The 24,996-nt window shown below is 43.4% G+C and overlaps 1 protein-coding gene across 1 annotated transcript in view; it reads right to left on the minus strand.

Annotated features, from left to right (window-relative positions):
* Positions 1-7,561, minus strand: part of LOC310867423 (transmembrane protein 237A-like) — a 15,547-nt gene extending 7,986 nt beyond the window's left edge. Inside the window, exons 1-4 of the mRNA XM_083777508.1 lie at positions 7,483-7,561; positions 2,435-2,584; positions 925-1,033; positions 1-151 (exon numbers count right to left, since the gene is read on the minus strand). The exon at positions 1-151 is cut by the window's left edge and continues 7 nt beyond it. Of these exons, the coding sequence (XP_083633634.1) occupies positions 1-151; positions 925-1,033; positions 2,435-2,584; positions 7,483-7,558 (486 nt within the window). The 5' untranslated portion in view covers positions 7,559-7,561. The remainder of the gene's footprint in view (positions 152-924; positions 1,034-2,434; positions 2,585-7,482) is intronic.
* Positions 7,562-24,996: the final 17,435 nt, after the last annotated feature.

Genomic DNA, 24,996 nt, shown 5'->3' on the forward strand with positions numbered 1-24,996 from the left:
CTCTACAAACACCTTGCCGATTGGCTGGCTCGGCCCGAGGGGGGCGGAGAACAGGGAATGCTGCGGGATGGGTGATTGGAGGTCGGTGGTGGTGATGTCATCAGACTCCACCCCTAGGTCGTTGGAGTACTGTTCCGCCTTCGACTTCCTTCTTTAAGGTGAAATCGACATGTAAATTAATCTATATGTAAATGAACCGATATGTAAATTAATTAATTAATTAGTAAGTACTAATGTTTTACTTAAGTAAAAGTATCAATACTGCAATGTCCCGTATTAAAAATGTACTAGTGTAGAAAGTACTCACTATGCAGAATGTCTCCTTTCAAGTTTTCAAATGTATTACAAATATTTAGAAAATAGCCGATCTGCAAGCTCACATGTAGTTGGAGTATATGTAAAGGTACTGCAAATTTGACATACTCAAGTAAAGTACAAATAACTCAACATTATACAGCACTTAAGTAAATGTATAGTTACTTTCCACCACTGATAGTTGGTCAAACGCTTTCAATCCGCCCTCCCTATAGAGCGTCGCAGTCCCGCCCCCTTTCATGACGACGAGAGACCCGGAAAATAATTCCCCGTATAAGCGTTCATTTGTCCTCATAGACTTTTCAAAAAGTATTTATTTAAAGACGTTTACGTTGCGGACAAAGCCAACTGGAGTTGTGACAAATCATGACAATTTGTAAGAAGTAAAAAAAGAAAAAAGTCTAATTATTTGATCGGCCCAAAACATTGTGTTTATTTGTCATGATTTGTCACAACTCGAGTTGGCTTTGTCTGCAGCGTAAACGTCTTTAAATAAATACTTTTTGAAAAGTCTATGAGGAAAATGAACGGGGAATTATTTTCCGGGTCTCTCGTCAGTTAGTTAGTTCAACCAGCTTTTCAAATGTCAATCAATTAGGTTCCTCCCACCTCTTTTTTTTAATCTTCCTGGTATTAATCGCAGTGACTGCTTCCTCCCCGTCGGTGATTGGTTCTTCCATGTGTCCGTTAGGTGTGGCGTCGCGCTCCGCTTCCTGCTCTGAGACAAGGACGGTAAATATTAAAGATGGATGCCATAGTTTTCTACTTTGTTCTGTGTCTATGGAGTTAACATTACTCTAATAGACCCCCAGGTGTTTTGTATGTGTCTATGGAGTTAACATTACTCTAACAAACCCCCAGGTGTGTCTATGGAGTTAACATCACTCTAATAGACCCCCAGGTGTTTTATATGTGTCTATGGAGTTAACATTACTCTAATCGACCTTATTGTAGGTGTCTATGGAGTTAACATTACTCTAAGACCCCCAGGGGTTTTGTAGGTGTCTATGGAGTTAACATTACTCTAATAGACCCCCAGGTGTTTTGTATCCGTCTATGGAGTTAACTTTACTCTAATAGACCCCCAGGTGTATAGACCCCCAGGTGTGTCTATGGAGTTAACGTTACTCTAATAGACCCCCAGGTGTTTTGTATGTGTCTGTGGAGTTAACATTACTCTAATAGACCCCCAGGTGTTTTGTATGTGTCTATGGAGTTAACATTACTCTAATAGACCCCCAGGTGTTTTGTATGTGTCTGTGGAGTTAACATTACTCTAATAGACCCCCAGGTGTTTTGTATGTGTCTATGGAGTTAACGTTACTCTAATAGACCCCCAGGTGTTTTGTATGTGTCTATGGAGTTAACATTACTCTAACAAACCCCCAGGGGTTTTGTATGTGTCTATGGAGTTAACATTACTCTAATAGACCCCCAGGTGTGTCTATGGAGTTAACATTACTAACAGACCCCCAGGGGTTTTGTATGTGTCTATGGAGTTAACATTACTCTAATAGACCCCCAGGTGTTTTGTATGTGTCTATGGAGTTAACGTTACTCTAATAGACCCCCAGGTGTTGTGTATGTGTCTATGGAGTTAACATTACTAACAGACCCCCAGGGGTTTTGTATGTGTCTATGGAGTTAACATTACTCTAATAGACCCCCAGGGGTTTTGTATGTGTCTATGGAGTTAACGTTACTCTAATAGACCCCCAGGTGTTTTGTATGTGTCTATCCCCGGAAACCACGCATGTTTTTATTTTTATTTTATGATCCTGTGCATATCGGCTCGCAACCCGGATGGCGCTGAGTCGGATTAAATTAAATTGAGCCACAAGAGGCACCACAGAGCGAGCCAAAGCAAGAAAGTTGCCCTGCAACGTTGCGTAGTTCGGCACGGCAACTCGCTCTCTTTGGCTCGCTCAGTGGTGCCTCCATTTCTCCATGCTGGTACTTGACGATGACGTATCTGTGTTTATATATCTATGCTGGTACCTGACGGTGAAGTATCTGTGTTTATATATCTATGCTGGTACCTGACGATGAAGTATCTGTGTTTATATATCTATGCTGGTACCTGACGGTGAGGTGTCTATGTTTATATATCTGCTGGTACCTGACGGAAGCGTCTTCTTTTTCTTCCTCTTCTTCTGTGGTGCTGCCTGCTGCGGGGGCGGAGTCACCTCCTGCGGGGACGGAGTCACAGGCTCGATGCTTTCAGACTGCCTCCTGCTGGCTGCTTCCTCCATCTGCAGCTCCACACCTCCTGGAAATACAGTAGGTCGCATTTTACTACCAGTAAGACGCCCTGAGGGCGAGAAGTTAACTACCAGTAAGACTCCCTGAGGGCGAGAAGTTAACTACCAGTAAGACTCCCTGAGGGCGAGAAGTTTACTACCAGTAAGACTCCCTGAGGGCGAGAAGTTTACTACCAGTAAGACTCCCTGAGGGCGAGAAGTTTACTACCAGTAAGACTCCCTGAGGGCGAGAAGTTTACTACCAGTAAGACTCCCTGAGGGCGAGAAGTTTACTACCAGTAAGACTCCCTGAGGGCGAGAAGTTTACTACCAGTAAGACGCCCTGAGGGCGAGAAGTTTACTACCAGTAAGACGCCCTGAGGGCGAGAAGTTTACTACCAGTAAGACTCCCTGAGGGCGAGGAGTTTACTACCAGTAAGACTCCCTGAGGGCGAGGAGTTTACTACCAGTAAGACGCCCTGAGGGCGAGGAGTTTACTACCAGTAAGACTCCCTGAGGGCGAGAAGTTTACTACCAGTAAGACTCCCTGAGGGCGAGGAGTTTACTACCAGTAAGACTCCCTGAGGGCGAGGAGTTTACTACCAGTAAGACGCCCTGAGGGCGAGAAGCGACCGAGGTAGCGTGTGCGCATCCACCTGGGTGACAGCAGACTGCTGGGAGAGCGCTGGCGATTTGGCAATGGGGGGTCAGATCAACATATGGAATTAATTTGGTACTGGCCATATATGGAGCGTGTCTTGAGTTTACAGGGTTTGATGAGCAGATCAACATAAGGGATGTCAGAACAGGTCAGCTCCATATATGGACATCTAAGGGTTTGAGGAAAAGTGTATATATTTATTTCTATAGCCACAAATAAAAATAAATAAATAAATCAGGAAATTAATAAAACCTTATATTTTGAAAACAAAACTGCCTCATCAACATTGGTGTTGTCACGTTATATATTGGCAATCACTTGCACGAGAGCATAGGATGCCTTAAGTATGTTTCACCAGTTTCAATTGAAACGGGCCTCCACCCTCAGGGGGGCCTCAACAAAATAATGATGTCATAGGTATATGGGGGCCTCATATTTGGTCTTGAAACAGGCCTCCAGATTCCTAAGGCCGCCCCTGAGAACACACAAACACAACAAGCTGGCCATAGGGGGCGCTAGCTCCCCTCAAATAGCCAGAATGCAAAATGCTTGTCATTCAGCCTCACTTTGAGTTGCTCAGTGGACTGTCTCTCACACAGCGATATGGAGAAAATATCACACCGGCGTGACGTGAGCGGCACTGTTATCACCATACATCACATTCCGTGCTCAGCCAGTCAGCTGGAGCACATTCCGCGCACGCACACACACACACACACACACACACACACACACACACACACACACACACACACACACACACACACACACACACACACACACACACACACACCCACACACACACACACACACACACACACACAGCCTCAAAATACAACACAGCTCAGTGTTAGGGAACGCTGTATCAATTTACAATTTAGGCATTTAGCAGACGCTCTTAATCCAGAGTGATTTACATTAAGCAAGAACAAAAAAGCATGGGAATACATCACATAAAAAGCATTTATCATGAAACATGCGTAAACTAAGAACGTAACAGTGGAATATCTATATAAGGAAACTATATTATAAACTATACATATATACTATACTATGCTATACGTGTAGAAGACCCATAGATCCATAGACCCCAAGGTAGCCGCAATGAAGTAAAAAATATAGCAATAGAGTTCAAAGGGTGCAGATGAAGAACAGCTGCACTAATTGGCGTCGTTAAGGCGTGCATGGCAACAGTTTGTGTCTTGTGTGATGTCACACCAGAAGATATAAGATGATGCACCGTGTTGAAAATGACTGTAGACGTCGACAGACAGACAGACAGACAGACAGACAGACAGACAGACAGACAGACAGACAGACAGACAGACAGACAGACAGACAGACAGACAGACAGACAGACAGACAGACAGACAGAGTGATGTTGTCTTGGACCGTCTCCAAAGCAGGAGGACCAAAGCGAGTCTGTCATGCTGCTGTAGCAGTGAGGAACAAACTGTATTCCTTTGGAGGCTACGGTTATGGAATGACCTTCAACAACATGGGACAGGTGGATGTCCATGTCTTCAACACAGTGTCTTTATGCTGGGAGAAGTTACCTCCAGTGGAACCTGGAAGAGGGGACGGTCACCTTGAGGTTCCATCCATGCGCTGGGGCCACACAGCTGTGTTGGTTGATACAGTTTACATCTGGGGAGGGGAGCCTTACTGCAATGTGCTTTATGCATTTGATGTTGACGCCCAAAGATGGTTCCAACCAAGGGTTTCTGGGACGGTTCCAGAGGGGAGGTGCTACCACTCAGCCTGTGTGTTGGAGAAGGTCATGTTTATCCATGGAGGATACACCAAGCTGACTGGATACACTAATGACATGTACAAGTTGGACACCAGCACAATGGTCTGGACTTTAATTAACACCAGAGGAACTGCACCTCCTGATTCACACAATCACTCTGCTACCATCGTCGGGACAAAGATGTTTGTATTTGGGGGCAGGAGGTCCCAGGGGGTCTACAACACCATCAGAGTGTTTGACACGGAGACCAACGCCTGGCTGGACACACCTTCTGCTCAACTTCTACCAGAAGGACGCTGGGGTCATTCAGCATTTACCTACAATGGAGAGCTGTACATATTTGGTGGCTGGAACGGTAACCAGAACTTCAATGATGTGTGGAAATTCAGTCCAGAGACATTCTCCTGGAAGAAGGTTGAGCCCAATGGGAAAGGACCATGTCCAATGCGTGGTATGTGCTGTTGCATTGTGGGAGATCGTATCATCCTCTTTGGAGGACGCAAAGGAGATCACACTATCTCTGATGAGCTGTTCATCTTAGACTTGAGTCCTTGTCTTAAGACGTTATGCTAGAAGTTATTCAGTACGCTCTGGACCAATCAGAACTCCCACACGACATCAGGTGGGAACTGGTAGCCATGGCAACCAACAACAACAGACGACAACAACAACAACAACCGAGACCACATTCCAGACGAAGGAACAGCAGAAAGATCAAGACATGATGGATCAACATCTCATCCCACCTGATGGTGAGCCACCTCTCAGCATCACTTACTGAGATTCAAACCTCAGGAGACTCCTCTCCAGACAGGCTCTCCAACCATTCAGCTAGGCATCAAACAATGACAATTGTTCCGTCCAACACAATGCGGTGGAAACACAAACCTGTGTCTGTATGTTCCAAACTGAACACGGTGGAACTCTCTTTATTGTAAATGTATTTCTATGATCTTTTTTTATTTAAAGGACCAAGGAGTCCTGAAAGGACTTGGTACTTTATTGTTATTGTTAGTTGTGTTTTTCCTTCTCCTTCTGCCAAAAAAAGAATAATAGCGAAACTCGGCCTACAGAAAAAACAAAACTCTTAAGGGCGACTGTGGCTCAAGAGGTAGAGCAGGTCGTCCAATGATCCATGCGTCGGCGGTTTGAATCCGGCTCCTTCTGTCTACATGTTGAAGTGTCCTTGGGCAAAGACACTGAACCCCAAATTGCTCCCGATGTGCTGGTTGGTACCTTGCATGGCTTCCGCCGCAATCGGTGTATGAATGTGTGTGAATGGGTGAATGTAATGCACAATCTATGTAAAGCGCTTTGGATAAAGGCGCTATATAAATGCACCATTTACCATTTTATCTGGTACACAGCAAGCAAAAAGGAATCAACACACCAGCACGCCAGAGACCAGAATACTTCAAACCCAAACAAATAGTTAAAAATAGAACTACAAAACGCACATTGGAGATTAAACAACAGATACCAGCCAGCACCAGCAACTGTTTATTTAATCACATGTGAAAAATGTGGCTTACAATATGTCGGAGAAACGAGTAAAACAATAGCTGCAAGGCTGAGACAACACAAATACAATATTAACAATGCAAAAAAGACAACGAAAAGGATTGTTCAACATTACATGGCACATGGCATTGAAGCTCTAAAAGTATCTGGACTTCAACACAATCCCAACTGGACAGTAGGACAAAGACGTTTTAATGAAAAACAGTGGATCAAGAACCTCAACACGAATTTTCCTGGAGGTTTAAACATGCCAAAATATTAGACAAGTTGTTTTGATTTTGTACCAAAACTCCACAGCCATATACATGCTAAATACAGCCAACAATCAATGGAAATCAGACTTTGAATATAGGGGACAAATTAGCACATTCCACACCAAGCCAACCTGGGACACAAAGCAAGAGTGTACAGTGCACTGAAGTCCCCTCAGTCAACCCCCGCCACTCTTGGCCCTCTCTCTCTCTCTCTCTCTCTCTCTCTTGCTCACTCACTGCCTTGCTCTCTCCCACAATGTTCATGTTAGTAAAGTTACACCTATTTTGTGTAAATAACATGGTAAAATGTGCAGCAATGGGGGGTAAAGGGGAGACACTTTCATTGTGAAGGGACGACAGGATGAGGAAAGGTGTTGTTGTTGCTAATTGTGGAGAGTAATGGCTGCGTGTGATATTGAACAGTCAAACTATTCGTATCTATATACGGCCGTATCAACAAAATAATGATGTCATAGGTATATGGGGGCCTCATATTTGGTCTTGAAACGGGCCTCCAGATTCCTAAGGCCGCCCCTGCACGAGAGGGGGAGAGGGGGTGGAGTTAGCTGCTTTAGCAGGCAGTTTGAGGGTCCAATGGAGTGAAGAGGTTTTGTCCAAAGCCTTACTACTTTCCATTGGTTCAATATTATCGAAGCAACACACAGACGTAAAGGGTGTTCAATAGCACTGAACCTTAGGTGGTTTCCTCCTGACAGCAACGAAAACTGCAGTACTCACCATCCTTCTCTTCTTCATCCTTCACCTCTTTCAAGTCCCTCTTCGATTTCTTCCTCTTGCTTTTAACTAACGGCATTGATGCTGGTGATGATGATGATGATGATGATGATGATGATGGTGGTGATGCTGGTGATGCTGGTGATGATGATGATTTCCGAGCCAATTAAGACGGATATCTGTTGACAGAACAGAACAGAACATAATTACTTGCCAGTCATGGTTTTTAAACAACTAACTGAACAGGTTATATGCACAGAAGCTCCATTGACCTCTAAAAGGAGTGATATTTCGTCCCTTTCGTTGGCAAAAGGGCCTTTCTGTGTGGAGTTTGCATGTTCTCCCCGTGTCCCCTAGGGTAGGTACCCTCACATGTTCTCCCCATGTCCCCTAGGGTAGGTAGTAGGTACCCTCACATGTTCTCCCCATGTCCCCTAGGGTAGGTACCCTCACATGTTCTCCCCATGTCCCCTAGGGTAGGTACCCTCACATGTTCTCCCTGTGTCCCCTAGGGTATAGGTAGGCTACCCGCACATGTTCTCCCCATGTCCCCTAGGGTAGGTACCCTCACATGTTCTCCCCGTGTCCCCTAGGGTAGGTACCCTCACATGTTCTCCCCGTGTCCCCTAGGGTAGGTACCCTCACATGTTCTCCCCGTGTCCCCTAGGGTAGGTACCCTCACATGTTCTCCCCGTGTCCCCTAGGGTATAGGTACCCTCACATGTTCTCCCCGTGTCCCCTAGGGCAGGTACCCTCACATGTTCTCCCCATGTCCCCTAGGGTAGGTACCCTCAGATGTTCTCCCTGTGTCCTCTATAGGTAGTCTACCCTCACATGTTCTACCTCATACGTGCACGTGCACGCACGCACGCACGCATACAAAAATCCCAGATAACAATTTTCCACAACTGTTGTCATGTTGCCTGCACTCTACTCTGTAATGTATAGTTTGTCGATGTGGTGATTGGTGAAACCTCGACTTGTAAAATGAAGACACAACTAATCACAACAACAACATGAAAAAACAATCTCATCCCAAGCTGCACACAATCACACGTCTGTGTGTACCGTACCAAGATGACCACCAACTGACCATGTCTGGTTAGACTGACCACCAACTGACCATGTCTCTGGTTAGACTGACCACCAACTGACCATGTCTGGTTAGACTGACCACCAACTGACCATGTCTCTGGTTAGACTGACCACCAACTGACCATGTCTGGTTAGACTGACCACCAACTGACCATGTCTGGTTAGACTGACCACCAACTGACCATGTCTGGTTAGACTGACCACCAACTGACCATGTCTGGTTAGACTGACCACCAACTGACCATGTCTGGTTAGACTGACCACCAACTGACCATGTCTCTGGTTAGACTGACCACCAACTGACCATGTCTCTGGTTAGACTGACCACCAACTGACCATGTCTGGTTAGACTGACCACCAACTGACCATGTCTGGTTAGACTGACCACCAACTGACCATGTCTGGTTAGACTGACCACCAACTGACCATGTCTGGTTAGACTGACCACCAACTGACCATGTCTGGTTAGACTGACCACCAACTGACCATGTCTCTGGTTAGACTGACCACCAACTGACCATGTCTCTGGTTAGACTGACCACCAACTGACCATGTCTCTGTTTAGACTGACCACCAACTGACCATGTCTCTGGTTAGACTGACCACCAACTGACCATGTCTCTGGTTAGACTGACCACCAACTGACCATGTCTCTGGTTAGAACTGACCACCAACTGACCATGTCTCTGGTTAGACTGACCACCAACTGACCATGTCTCTGGTTAGACTGACCATGCACCAACTGACCATGTCTCTGTGCACGTTTAATGCAATCAGACTTTTCTGTTTGGATGTATATGGCCCATATACATCCAAACAGAAAAGTCATATCAGATTGACAAACCATATAATATGGGCTTTTCTGTGTGGATGTATGGGCTGTCGAAGCGATAAAGTAGTTTTTTTGCCACTCAGTAGGCGTTCCCGCATAACTTCCAGCCTCCAGGTATGATGATGATGATGATGGCACGCGCATACCCTCTAGTCAATTCGCAATGATTACTGTCACAATATGGAGCTATTCAACACTGTCACTGAACAAACACTCTATAGCAATGATTACTGTCACAATATATAACTATTTAACACTGTGACTGAACAAACACTATAGCAATGATTACTGTCACAATATATAACTATTTAACACTGTTACTGAACAAACACTATAGCAATGATTATTAGTCACAATATAGAGCTATTTAATGCGTATATTAAAAGAAATACCACTTACTTCAGATTTCAGAACAAGAATCACCTTTGCTGTTCCTCTCTCTCTCTCTCTCTCTCTCTCTCTCCCCCACCCCAGGAGCTTAGCGTCAGCTTAGCGTTATAGCGCCGCCACCGAGGATCAGACCCAGCTCTGTGATCGCTCTGCTCCGCTGTGATGTCATCAGCCTCCCAGATCGGACCAATGGGCAACTGACCTGAAAAGAGAAGAGAAGAGAAGAGAAGAGAAGAGAAGAGAAGAGAAGAGAAGAGAAGAGAAGAGAAGAGAAGAGAAGAGAAGAGAAGAGAAGAGAAGAGAAGAGAAGAGAAGAGAAGAGAAGAGAAGAGAAGAGAAGAGAAGAGAAGAGAAGAGAACTTAGAAGAGAGGAGCATTTAGATAAACAACAACAATATAACAATATTTTATTGATCATAATTTAATCAAATTATGGAGAACATTTTGTTTATTATATTTTATTGTTTATTATTATTTATTAAATACCTTGACCTTTGAACTCTGAGTTGCTGTGACAGATCAACCAATCAGCAAGCAATCCAATTACCCACACACACATGCACGCGTGTGCGCACATGCACACACACACACACACACACACACACACACACACACACACACACACACACATACACACACACACACACACACACACACACACACACACACACACACACACACACACACACACACACACACACACACACACACACACACACACACACACACACGCACACGCACGCGTAAGGCTGGCTACAGGGCAGACCTAATCTACTGATTAACCCCCATAGCTGATGCTCTGGCCTACATTACACTGCCAGAACACGCACGCACGCACACACGCACACACACACACACACACACACACACACACACACACACACACACACACACACACACACACACACACACACACACACACACACACACAGTGCAGAGTCTTTCCAAACGAACCTGGCCTGGAAGCTTTCTGCAGGAAAAGGAGGATGTGTAGAGCCCAGGATCACATTAGATGATTGACACAGGGGTGAAAAATGGGTTACAAAATCGTGGGATAAAAAATATATATACAACAAAAAAAAGTTGGGCCCAAATACATGCTACTCAGGGGCGGAGCTACCGGGGGTGTAGGGGGGGTGGTCACACCCCGGCCCGGACCTCCTGAGGGCCCGGGCTGTCAGCTGACCGATTGACGATTTTTTACACAGTCACGACTGATAAAACCAGCGGGCCCCCGCGAATCCCGCAATTAACCAGATACAGAGCTTATATAGCCTATATAATAGCCTACACTTTAGCAAAATATCATGTCTGATGAGAATGTACTGCGCTGGACTGTACAAGCACCGTGGAGTCTGTCTCACACTCTCTCCAACAGACATCCTCAGCCACGCTCCAAAAGTGCAGCACCTGTCACTCATTAGTAGGCTACGTCTCTCTCTCTATACGTCTCTCTCTCTCTCTACGTCTCTCTCTCTCTCTCTCTCTCTCTCTCTCTCGTGTGTGCACTGCTGCGCAATGTCACAGACACAGGCGCGATCAATAATATATAGCATAAATAATAGGCAAAATATAGCACTTTCCCTTTCCCTCTATCTGTGACTGTGATCAGCTCCTCACACACAACTCCTCTCTCGACTCTTGTTCATGCACGCCTGCTCAAATTAGCAGCAACTGTTTGCGTAAATGTAAATGATGTTGAGAGTCAGGTTCGGTGAGGCCCGGTCGTGCCGTCTCACACCCCGGCCCGGGCCAATGTTGTTCCGCCACTGATGCTACTCTATGGAGCTATGGGTTTTTTTGGGCCCAATGACAGCGCCACAACAGGCCATTATATGAACTTTCAGGAAGTCCCGATTTCCTTAGTGGATTCACGAAATATCTGTCTGACTGCCCCCCTGATTTGAACAAATACTGTACACTGTTTTGAAAAGAAATCTTCCTCCTTATATAATAATAATACATGGTGATCATATTTTATGGTGGAAAAAGAAATCTTAAAAAATAAAGTAGGCTACTAATGGAAATATTTAAGGATCCATATAATAATGATAATTTAGAAAGGACTGTATAATTTAACTTCGATAGCCAGAGCTGAAACTCCGGAACTGCAAAAATACTTTTCAAGAAATACTCTGCACCAAAACCCTTAGGCAGAGAGCCTGTAACAATTTACAGAAATGGTTATAAACCTTTTAGACTATAAAATTAATACTTAGCTTTAACCAGAATACTTTAGGAGAATGATCAATATGAAAATGTTACCTTAAGCATGAAATACTTTTAGAAAAATACCTTTAAATACCCAAAGATGAATAAATTAGTCCATAGGAAGAATTGATTTCCAGTCAGAGCATTAGGTTTATAGCCACTTCATTTTGATTCAGAGAGACAGAATATGGATTCACATACAGCCAATATACAAAAAAGATTCTCCCATGTCCCACAGGACATGGTGGAAAAAGGTCTCTCCTTTCCCCAACGCAGGGAAACTGGAAGTACCCTCACTAAAAACGCCGGGACAACGCTCCACACGTCCCAAACTCTTCTCCCTTCTGGCTCCAAAACTGTGGAATGCACTTCCCATTGCAGTCAGAACTGCAGCATCACTCCCAATCTTCCGCCGTAGCCTGAAAACCCACCTTTTCAGACTCCATCATGGCCCATAGCACTTACCCTAACCCCTTAGATAGCATTTCTGTTGGCTTAGATAGCATTTGACACAGACTTATAGCATGTTATGTAGACAGCACTATAATTGTATTGTATATAGTCATAGCACGCCATAGTACATATGTATAGCATAGTAGTGAATATGTATAGTTTATTATGTATAGTGTATGTATAGCTTCATCATATAGATATTCCACTGTTACCTTCTTAGCTTACGCATGTTTCATGATAGATGCTTTTATGTGATGTATTCCCATGCTTTTGTTCTTGCTTAAATGTAAGTCGCTCTGGATTAAGAGCGTCTGCTAAATGCCTAAATTGTAAATTGTAAATTGTCTCTCAAAATGGAGACGGTATATATATCCTTTTAATCAAGATGGGAATACTGCACAAATCCACGTGTCAGACTCAGACACCCATGGGATAATTCACTGTCACTTCCTAGCAAACCAGGAAGCATAATGTAATGGGATATGTGGGATATGTAGTTTAAAGGTGAATTGTAGTTCATAAATCAACCAAGTCAATGACAAGCAGCTAACCAGTTAGTTGGAGCCTGGCTGTCTGCTCTGGGCAGAATAACATGTTGTTCACAGAGACGCTGGGTGTTATGAGAATCGGGGGAAAAAAACAATAATTTATCTACCCGCTGACTAGAGGAGAAGTGAGATGTGAACTCAGTGGGACATCGTGACCGGAGGCAATGAAAAATACATCACAGGGAACATAAAACTTCACTCACAAAATAACAGATCTACCGAAATACCCAACAGCTACTCCCAATGTCTTCTCCCACATGCGTGTGCACTGTGCACGTATTATTATTAAAATGATTATTTCCAAATGTTTACAGCCAGACGTAAAACAAAAAAAATTATCACTTACAAACCATATTTCAAAAATAGTCATGTAGCCGTTCTGCTATTCTCGCTGTTTTATATATTTGATTTGATTACAATATTCTTAATTTTAGAAAATGTTTTAAAAAATGCTCAATTTCATAGGCCTAAGCGTTTTCGTGAAACGTTACGTAAAATGAAAAGAGAAAAGAAAAAAAAAAAATTCAGGTAATTAATTATATTCTTGCGGTGTAGGAATGGTAGAAAGAAAACCGTTGGGTAACGCTGGTGTAGCAACCACATCTTCTCCAATACCTATCACCTCACCGGCACTGCTTTTCACCAATTCAATAGATAATATTTCTACTAATTCGATTTAAAGTAGGACAAATTTCCGTGACTGCAAAGGCAAAAACGAAGTACGAGGAAATGCGGAGACATCAACTTTACAGTCTGTGCCTTTTCAGAACTGTAAGGTAGGCCTATATGGCCGAAGCGTTTGTAAATTTAGCCACTTTTCCAGAGCAGTGGTTCTCAACCTTTTCTGGATTAGGGCCCCACTTGAAAATCTTGAAAGCATTCACTGCCCACCCATCAAATGAAATCTTCAAAAAATAGCATAATAGTCGATCTACAAGCTCCCAATGTAGTAGACCCATACAATATGTTGCTTGTATAACCACGTCCCTACCAGTACCAACATACAGCTGTTTAATTCTCACACCGTTTACAGTGGACATTGTCCCTTGGTGTGAATGTGCAGGTGCTTTTTCAGGTCTTGTAAATACGTGTAACTCTCGTGACACTCTTTACAGTAACATGTATGGTTTTTATCCCGTGTGGACACGCTGGTGTCTGGTCAGGGTACTTGACTGACTAAAACTCTTGTCACAGTGACGACACTGGAATGTTTTTTCTCCAGTGTGGACACGCTGGTGACCGTTCAGGTGGTTAACTGACTAAAACTCTTGTCACAGTGATTACACAGATAAGGTTTTTCTGCCGTGTGGACACGCTGGTGATTCTTCAGGTGGTGTTACCGACTAAAACTCTTGTCACAGTGAGGACACTGGAAAGGTTTTTCTCCAGTAAGGACACGCTGGTGACTGGTCAGGTTAGCTGACTCACTAAAACTCTTGTCACAGTGAGAACACTGGAAAGATTTTTCTCCAGTGTAGACACGCTGGTGTCTGGTCAGGTTAGCTGACAGACTAAAACTCTTGTCACAGTGAGAACACTGGAAAGGTTTTTCTCCTGTGTGGACACGCTGGTGTATGGTCAGGTTACCTAACTGACTAAAACTCTTGTCACAGTGAGAACACAGATAAGGTTTTTCTCCCGTGTGGACACACTGGTGTGTCTTCAAATGTTGTGACAGACTAAAACTCTTGTCACAGTGAGAACACTGGAAAGGTTTTTCTCCTGTGTGGACACGCTGGTGTCTGGTCAGGTTAGCTGACAGACTAAAACATTTCCCACAGCATTTGTAAATTTAGCCACTTTTCCAGAGCAGTGGTTCTCAACCTTTTCTGGATTAGGGCCCCACTTGAAAATCTTGAAAGCATTCACTGCCCACCCATCAAATGAAATCTTCAAAAAATAGCATAATAGTCGATCTACAAGCTCCCAATGTAGTAGACCTATACAATATGTTGCTTGTATAACCACGTCCCTACCAGTACCAACATACAGCTGTTTAATTATCACACCGTTTACAGTGGACATTGTCCCTTGGTGTGAATGTGCAGGTGCTTTTTCAGGTCTTGTAAATATGTGTAACTCTCGTGACACTCTTTACAGTAACATGTATGGTTTTTATCCCGTGTGGACACGCTGGTGTATGGTCAGGGTACTTGACTGACTAAAACTCTTGTCACAGTGACGACACTGGAATGTTTTTTCTCCAGTGTGGACACGCTGGTGACCATTCAGGTGGTTAACTGACTAAAACTCTTGTCACAGTGATTACACAGATAAGGTTTTTCTGCCGTGTGGACACGCTGGTGATTCTTCAGGTGGTGTTACCGACTAAAACTCTTGTCACAGTGAGAACACTGGAAAGATTTTTCTCCAGTGTGGACACGCTGGTGTCTGGTCAGGTTAGCTGACAGACTAAAACTCTTGTCACAGTGAGAACACTGGAAAGGTTTTTCTCCTGTGTGGACACGCTGGTGTCTGGTCAGGTTAGCTGACCGACTAAAACATTTCCCACAGTGAGTACACTGGAATGGTTTTTCTCGGGTGTGGACACGCTGGTGACTGGTCAGGTTACCTGACTCACTAAAACTCTTGTCACAGTGAGAACACTGGAAAGGTTTTTCTCTGGTATGGACACGGTGGTGTCTGTTCAGCTCCCATGACTGACTAAAACTCTTGCCACAGTGATTACATGGATATGGCTTTTCTCCAGTGTGGACACGCTGGTGATTCTTCAGGTTAGCTGACAGACTAAAACTCTTGTCACAGTGAGAACACTGGAAAGATTTTTCTCCAGTGTGGACACGCTGGTGTCTGGTCAGGTTAGCTGACAGACTAAAACTCTTGTCACAGTGAGAACACTGGAAAGGTTTTTCTCCTGTGTGGACACGCTGGTGTCTGGTCAGGTTAGCTGACCGACTAAAACATTTCCCACAGTGAGAACACTGGAATGGTTTTTCTCGGGTGTGGACACGCTGGTGACTGGTCAGGTTACCTGACTCACTAAAACTCTTGTCACAGTGAGAACACTGGAAAGGTTTTTCTCTGGTATGGACACGGTGGTGTCTGTTCAGCTCCCATGACTGACTAAAACTCTTGCCACAGTGATTACATGGATATGGCTTTTCTCCAGTGTGGACACGCTGGTGATTCTTCAGGTTAGCTGACAGACTAAAACTCTTGTCACAGTGAGGACACTGGAAAGGTTTTTCTCCAGTGTGGACACGCTGGTGTCTGATCAGGTTAGCTGACAGACTAAAACTCTTGTCACAGTGAGGACACTGGAAAGGTTTTTCTCTTGTATGGACACGCTGGTGTCTGGTCAGGGTACCTAACTGACTAAAACTCTTGCCACAGTGAGAACACTGGAAAGGTTTTTCCTCCTGTGTGGACACGCTGGTGACTGGTCAGGTTACCTGACTCACTAAAACTCTTGTCACAGTGAGAACACTGGAAAGGTTTTTCTCTGGTATGGACACGGTGGTGTCTGTTCAGCTCCCATGACTGACTAAAACTCTTGCCACAGTGATTACACTGGAAACTTTTTTCTCGAGTGTGGACACGCTGGTGGTCTGTGCCTCCTGGTTTCTGCCTGGTAACAGAGCCATGGCTTGGCTGAAGGGCTGCTGAGCTGATGTGTTCACTCCTCAGCGTTTGGCAGTAGACGTCGTTGTGGCTCCTCTTGATGTGTTTACTGAGGTAGACCTGAGACGTGAAGGCATATGGACACTCAGAACAGGAGAAGACCTCAGTCTGAGGCGATGCTCCTGAGAGAGAGAGAGAGAGAGAGAGAGAGAGAGGGGATAAAGGGAGAGCAGAAAGAGAGAGCAGGGGGATAAAATCTAACTAGACATTTTGTGTTCTGGACCACCGCAACCCTAGCATCGGAAACCCAGGCATTTTTATTTCCAGGGTGTTACAGAACAATTAGTCTAGGGGTAAAGGTACGCATAACATATACAATGGACAGGAAACCCACTGTAAATTTGAAAATGCTTTTACTTTCACTTAAAGATAAATGATTACAGAGTTACAAAAGTGTTTTTTTTTTTTTTACTTTCAAGTACATTGGCTATCATTTATAATAGAGATAACTATAGTAGGCAATTTGTAAGTAGGCTAGTAGACAAACAAAACAATAACTTCACCTAACCAAAACCCTAACCAATAACAGAGGGTCAAAACTATAACTTAGGCCTAACACTACTTTCCGAAGTGAGCTACAAATAAACCAAAGAATAAGCTAAAGTTAACTAACAAGATAGTAACGAACAGCTGCAGTTAGATAAGCAATGTTCAGGCGATATACATGTATGAATACAATAACCGCGCACCGTGCAGGTTGTTAATTAAGGCCGTGGCTGAACTCCGATGCAAAGGGATAGAATTACTTATATCCGTGACAATAACCAATCCTACAGTTAATAATAATATGGGGAAAACAAAATATGATTTATCATTATTATTTTTTTAACTTTCGACTTCTCCTAATTTGAATCGACTTGTGTTTATGAAGTCGGTGCATCGATGCATCGATTTTTTAATGAATGTCCTAATAGATATATACTGTAGATCAGACATTCCAGTTCCTTTGAACAGACAGAGAGATGGGCAGCATCCTACTACCTTTAGTTCCATTTAGCAGACCTCCTACCTTTAGCAGTGCTCTTGTTGTCCCACAGCTTGTCAAAGATGATTCCCAGTTCCTTTGCGTACTCGTCTCCGTACCAGACCAGCAGTTCTTTTCCAGGGGCCACAGGACGAAAGGTACGATACAAGACACGTCCTCCATGCTGGAACGCTATCAGGTTCTGCTCCTCCTCATTAAGAGCACAGTTCACATACCTGACGCACGCACGCACACACATTTCAATTTATAGTTAGTATAGTTAGTACGTATTTTAGGATACTACTCATATTACTGATAGTTGACAAGCCTGTGTGCATCTAGAGCATGGGGAGGGCAACTTTGACGATGGAGAAGGCCACTATATTTCCACACTCACTCCCTAAGGCCATATATTACTAACCTGACGCTGCCAGATGGGGGCGGTATTGGGTAACCATGTTCCCCAACACAGCACTCATCTGGGATCTCTCAGGGAGTTGAGCTGACACAAATCCGTTCCGTACCGAACCAATCAGCGTGAGCTAAGGGCGGGATATTTGCGAAACCGGATGTGAAGCTATATAGACACGTCAATATGATTGGTTGTGTTTGCACGCCCACACGGTGATAGACAGATGGTCCCATCCAATCATCTACCAAGTATCTTGAAAAAAGGAACAGCCCCGTCATCGAATTTGCTTCCGCGATCCCAGATCCCAATAAGCTGTGAAACAAATTTGTGTAGCAAGCTTCTTGGATCTGGCAGCGTCAGGTTAATATATTACTGTCGTAGCAAAAATAGCCGATGTAATCTTGTAGATCGGCTATTTTTGCTATATTCGAATTGAAATCCTGAAAATTAACATTTTGATGTCATTTCAAATACCTTTAATTATACTTGTGCTGAGCAATGAGCTACTAATTTGGACTGAAGTAATTAAAGCGGGTCATGTTTGCATGTTGTGGAATTGTAACAGCTGAAAACAATATATCAGTATTCTGACATTAACCTGCAGGGCCACATTAAGTGAAGGTGGGGGCCGCATGTGGCCCCCGGGCTGCCAGTTGCCCACCCCTGATCTAGAGGTAGCTCTACAATATGTGTAACTATAATCTAGAGGTCTACACACTGCATAAATATAATGTATAATGTATAGGCAAAAATTAGGTATGTAAACTAACAGTGTGTGTGAGAGAGCACTGATCTACAAGAGTTTCCAAACAGATAATGAATGATGTCCTGTACCTCATCCAGTTGGACCGAGTCTCGTCCTTAGCATCAATGTACTCGTAATGCTTTCTATTCTTGCGGATCTAAAGAAAAAGAAACTTGTGATTTATATTTACGGATACTGACACTGACATAGCAGCTCAGTGAGAAACAGGAGCCTCAACGCTATACTTACATGGCTTGGTTGAATGCTTGATTCTGATTGGTCAATCGCTGAATTCAGTGGTCTGTTATTTCTGGCTACGATCTTGAAGGTCTGCTATTTTTGTAAAATGTGGCGCAAATCTTTATATATATTCTTTCAGAGCAAACGTTTTTAACTCAAATATTTGCTTCTGGGGGGGTACCTGGAACAGCATATTTTCAGATGCGGGTCGGTGGCCAAATACAAAAAAAATGAGAACCACTGATATAGAAATAGGTATTTCAGAAAACGTTTAGGATTTAGAAGGCGTTTTTTAAATTTCAAAGTCAGGCCTAAATGGGATAAACTCAAGATGAGAAGGTGTTTAATGATCCTGAAGGGGATTCAGTCTTTAATTCGCTGAATTCAGTGATTGAATACAGCATAAAACCAAGCAGCGCAGCAGGTGGTGCTCTGTGTCTCTTATAGAGCTCATCGGTCACTATACACAAATAACGCAGCTAAATTAATGATTGACCAATCAGAATCAAACATCCAACCAGGCCGTGTGTAATAAACTGATATTATTATGTACTGTCAATCAATACACATAGTATGACATACAAATATATCATATACATACATACATACACATAGTATGACATACAAATATAACATAGCTGACCCAGTGGTGTTGCCTCAAATTTTACCGCACACACACACACACACACACACACACACACACACACACACACACACACACACACACACACACACACACACACACACACACACACACACACACACACACACACACCACACGCACCGCACACACACACGCACACGCACACGCACACGCACACGCACACGCACACACACACACACGCACACGCACACACACACACACTCGCCTGGAAAGGAGCCAGCTTAGGTGGTTTGGGCATCTGGTTAGGATGCCTCTCGGGCGTCTCCCTATAGGGAGGTGCTCGAGGGACGTCCCACTGGGAGCTGACCCCGGGGCAGACAAAGGCGCAGTTGGAGGAAACACATCGACTCACTGGCCTTGGAACGTCTCGGGATCCCCCAGGAGGAAGTCACTAATGTTGCTCTGGAGAGGGAAGTCTGGAGCTCTCTGCATGGTGGAGCTGTTGCCCCCGCGACCCGACTACGGATAAGCGGTTGAAGATGGATGGATGGATCATATAATTAATTATTCAAACTTTTTTTCTTCTTCACAGAATCAAAGGTGTTTCACCAGCATCCTGGATGGCTGGATTATATAGGCTTAGATTAATTCATAATCATATTTGTGTAAATATCTATGGGAAAAATGAATGGCAGATTTTTCAGTGGGTCTAGAAAACCACGCTCACTGTTACTCTCTGTAGTTCATGGTTTCTTGTGAATACATTTTTTTTTACCTCATCCATAACGCGTTTCACTCTGAAAACAATCGGCTCTCATCAGTTGAAATCAACTTATTCTCAAACACTTCCTGTACACTGTGTGTGTGTGTGTGTGTGTGTGTGTGTGTGTGCGTGAGTGTGTGCGTGGGCCCATGCTTCAAGGCCACTGCCAGGGCAGACAACAGTGGACATTATTATTAAAAGTTGTGAATGATCTAATATGTAGCTTTTTGTAGCGGCCTACAGCAGGTCTGAGCGGCAACAGCAGATAAGAACATGCCTACTGTTGCATGACTGTATTGTGTATTACATTGAACAACACATTTGGAGATGAGGGTCAGCAGTAAAATGAATATATATTCATGGTGGTCCAGGAGAACATTTTCCTGTCTTGACAGGAAAATGTTTGAGAATTAAGCACTAACTATTATTGCAACATAGATTTTTCAGAAAACAGATACCGGTAAGTAGCCTATAAAATAACCTGTACTCTCTCAGAGAGAGAGAGAGAGAGAGAGAGAGAGAGAGAGAAAGAGAGAATTTACAGAGATAAGAGAGTCAAGAGAGAGAGAGAGATGGTGTGTGTGTGTGTGTGTGTTTTTTGGATCCTAGCCCTGCTGTTTGCATGAAGTATTCATTCATGCTATTCCACTTAAACCCTATATTCTTTCGTCAAACGGTCCTTTAGACAACAGCAGACCAACAACAAGCTCACAACACGCGACGTGTTGTGAGCTTGTAGATCTGCTATTTCTGGCCAATGTAACCCACAGACACAATGTTACACCACTTTCAAAATGTTTCAACAATAGCCGATCTACAAGCTCTCAACTTAAGACATCACATAGTTAGTGGCACGCTGTGAGCTTGTAGATTGGCTATTGTTGTTCCTTTTGCCTGACAAAGTAAGGGATTCATGTACAGGTGGGGATACAAAATAACAATCACATGTCAAGGTTTGTGCCCAACAGCAACAGGTTCCATGTGTTTCTCCAGATGATTGGACTGTAGTGTATTGGCATATCCACCAGATGGCGGCATAACTTAATAAATGATGATGTGTAGACTAGAATACATTATGGACACGGTTTGCTCAGGCTATTTGAATGTATCCAATCACAGTAAGCGTACAGTATAGCCACAATGGGGTCTAAATGCTGGGTCTCCTGCATTGTGTACTGCATCTTCAAAAATATAAACAAACAGTATTCGTTGCTGTAATTAAGTCTATATGGCAGCAAATAAAACTAAAGGAGAATCGGGTACAAATGTGTTCTAAAATAATTGCAAAGTAATAATAATAATAATAATAATAATAAAACTTTATTTGTATAGCACCTTTCATGACATGAAATGCAGCTCAAAGTGCTTTACAGAACAATGTAGAATAAAAGAAAAGCAAGGCAACGACAGTAATGCAATACAGTGAGGACATGAATAACAAAAAATAAAATAAAAACAACTAAAAGATCAATTAAAAGCAATGTTGTAGAAGTGGGTCTTGAGCTGAGCTTTAAAAATGTCTACAGAGGCTGCCTGACGAAGGTACAGAGGGAGCTTGTTCCATGCCGACGGCCCGTAGAAGCAAAAAGCTGCTTCCCCGTATTTTTTAGTTGCCATTTTTTTAGGCAAAGCGAGCAGGCCGGCAGTGGAAGACCTTAGGGGGCGGTTTGGGACATATTTAGGCAGGCAGTCATGTAGGTAGGAAGGTGCGAGACCATTGAGGGCTTTATAGACAAGTAAAATAATTTTAAAATCAATCCTAAAAACAACCGGAAGCCAGTGCAGTGATGCCAAAACTGGAGTCATCTTAGTTCTAGTTAAAACTCTGGCTGCTGCATTTTGGACAAGTTGTAATCTTGGGCAGTCCTGAAAAAAGTGCATTGCAGTAATCAAGCCGAGAAAAAACAATGGCGTGGATTAGCGTTTTTGCATCGTCCAAGGACACATAGGCTCTGATTCGTGCAATATTTCTAAGGTGAAAAAAGGCAATCTTGGTAACATGATTAATGTGTGAATTCAAATTCAATTCGGAATCGATAATAACCCCCAGGTTCTTTACTGTACTGTTACTTTCTACAGTCAGGTTGCCAAGTCTGCTTAAAAGTGATGATGATGATGACCATCGGTGGTCATGTGGAGTTGGTGTGTGTTACTGTACTGTGATGATGACCATCGGTGGTCATGTGGAGTTGGTGTGTTACTGTACTGTGATGATGACCATCGGTGGTCATGTGGAGTTGGTGTGTTACTGTACTGTGATGATGACCATCGGTGGTCATGTGGAGTTGGTGTGTTACTGTACTGTGATGATGACCATCGGTGGTCATGTGGAGTTGGTGTGGTTCAGGTTCAGGTTCAGGTTTATTTGTCATTTGTATAGATACAGAGTATACATACAATGAAAATTATTTTGCTCAGAGCACTCTCAGTCTTACATACACAGGACATAAACAAACATCTATAGTGCAAGAAAAGACGAAAACAGGAAAAGAAAAGTGCAAGTGAAGTGCAATACAGTTCAAGGTCAGCTGTTCAGCAGCCTGACTGCACTGTACTGTGATGACCATCGGTGTCATGTGGAGTTGGTGTGCGTTACCGTACATTGGATAAAGAAAGATGTGTTGGGAAGTCAGTTTTGACCCCTGAGGACTGAACAATGTGTATGAGCTCATCACATTTGTGATGACGGCTATGGCCGTTTTAGCCCAAGGAGTGTTTTTTTGTGCAAAACTAATGCTTCAGAATCATGAAAACCACCTTGTTTGACCTGTCAAACAAGGTGACCTGTCAAACAAGGTGCTTACTTAAAGCATAAGGATATTTAGATTTTTTTTGCCTTCTATAGGTTGTTAATGGTATGGGTCACATATTATGCCAATTATGAAAATTGCTCAACATATGCAAGTTAGCATCCGGCAGTGGAGTAGGAGTAGAAGCAAAAGTATTGGAAATACAGTCAAGCACAAATAACCTCAAAATTGTACTTAAGTAAAGTACTTAATTACAGTACTGTGTAAATGCATGAGAAGTACCAGAACCAATGGGGCTGAGATAGTTCATCAAACTAATCCATTTAGTTGATTAATTTCGGTGAGCTTGCTATTTCTCTGTAGCAGTGGCCGGCAAACTGTGTTCTTCTGGATCGGACTAGTGAAGAAACACGGGGAAGGTTGCCCTATATTAGATCAGTCGATGGGTGGCTCTTCCAAGAGATATTTTGCTCTCATTGTAAGTGCCATCCTACCGTTTCTCTAGTTTCTTTGAAAGTGTCTCAGAGCCATAGAGTAGAATCGGCTCAACGGTTGTCCTAAACATTTTTTTACTTTAAACATCTTACTAAGCTGGGATGACCAGATCTTATGCATGTCATTGCAGGCTGACCAGACCATACCCTTCCCAGTTTGAAAGTCCTTTTGGGAAGAAGATATATTATGAACCCAAATACTTGTAGTCATCAACCTGTTTCAGAGGAGTGAGTGTTAAGTGTTTTTATAATGTGGCTATTGTTGGATTTGCATATATTTACGTATTCAGTTTTGGTCTCGTTGAGATAAAGACCAACACAGTTGGAGGCCTGCTCAAGAGACTGAAGGAGAGCCCGAGCGTATTCCAATGATTGACTGATAAGCGCGATGTCATCAGCGAAGTCAGTGTCGGTTAGGTATTTAGCAGGATGACGAGGGCTTCTCCTAGGGTTTAGTTGGTAGCCCTTATCATTGATAGTATCAACTGATATACGAAGAACATAATCAACAACAATAAGTAACAAACAAGGTTTAAAGTGATTCAATGATTTGTAAAATTCTCAACGGGTTACTTAGCACCCTCATCCCTTCACTGGGTTACTTAGCATCCTCATCCCTTGCAGAGTGCAGACCTCATCTCAGATTACAAGCCACCCCGAAGTCAATATCGGTAGTAGAGAGCGCTAGGTCCACAGGTCCATGTACTTTTTATTTGCATTGTAATCCCCATAGGGGGGATTTTTAGATCGCCTCATGTAAGTAACTGTGATTGGAAAATAAGCAAATCATCCAGGACGTTTCACTCGTACGGATATGAAAAATCAACTGACTGATATGAGAGAAAACGCTATTATTACTGCTGCTGAATTAGTTACATTTTCACTAGAAACAGACTGTAACAAATATGAGGGACTGACTGTCATAACAGACAATATAAAATGAAAAGAAAAAAAAGTTCGCTCTCAAATATATATTCAATGATTTGCGCCACATTTTTACGATTTTTCAAAAATAGCAGACCTACAAGCTACAAGCTCAAGCTATGAGATTGTAGATCTTCTATTTCTCAATAGCTAAAGCATAACATAATGCTAACACCAAAAGGGGTTCCCGCCCAGAATGGGTTAAGATCCACCTATCCTCCGTGGCCTTTAGTGTCAGCGGAGGTAGCCCTGTTCCCCTCTGCTTTGTTTAGTGTCAGTGGAGGTAGCCCTGTTCCCCTCTGCTTTGTTTAGTGTCAGCGGAGGTAGCCCTGTTCCCCTCTGCTTTGTTTAGTGTCAGTGGAGGTAGCCCTGTTCCCCTCTGCTTTGTTTAGTGTCAGCGGAGGTAGCCCTGTTCCCCTCTGCTTTGTTTAGTGTCAGTGGAGGTAGCCC

This window comes from Protomyctophum parallelum, assembly GCF_964188405.1.
Source record: "Protomyctophum parallelum genome assembly, chromosome: 11".
Classification (NCBI taxonomy): domain Eukaryota; kingdom Metazoa; phylum Chordata; class Actinopteri; order Myctophiformes; family Myctophidae; genus Protomyctophum; species Protomyctophum parallelum.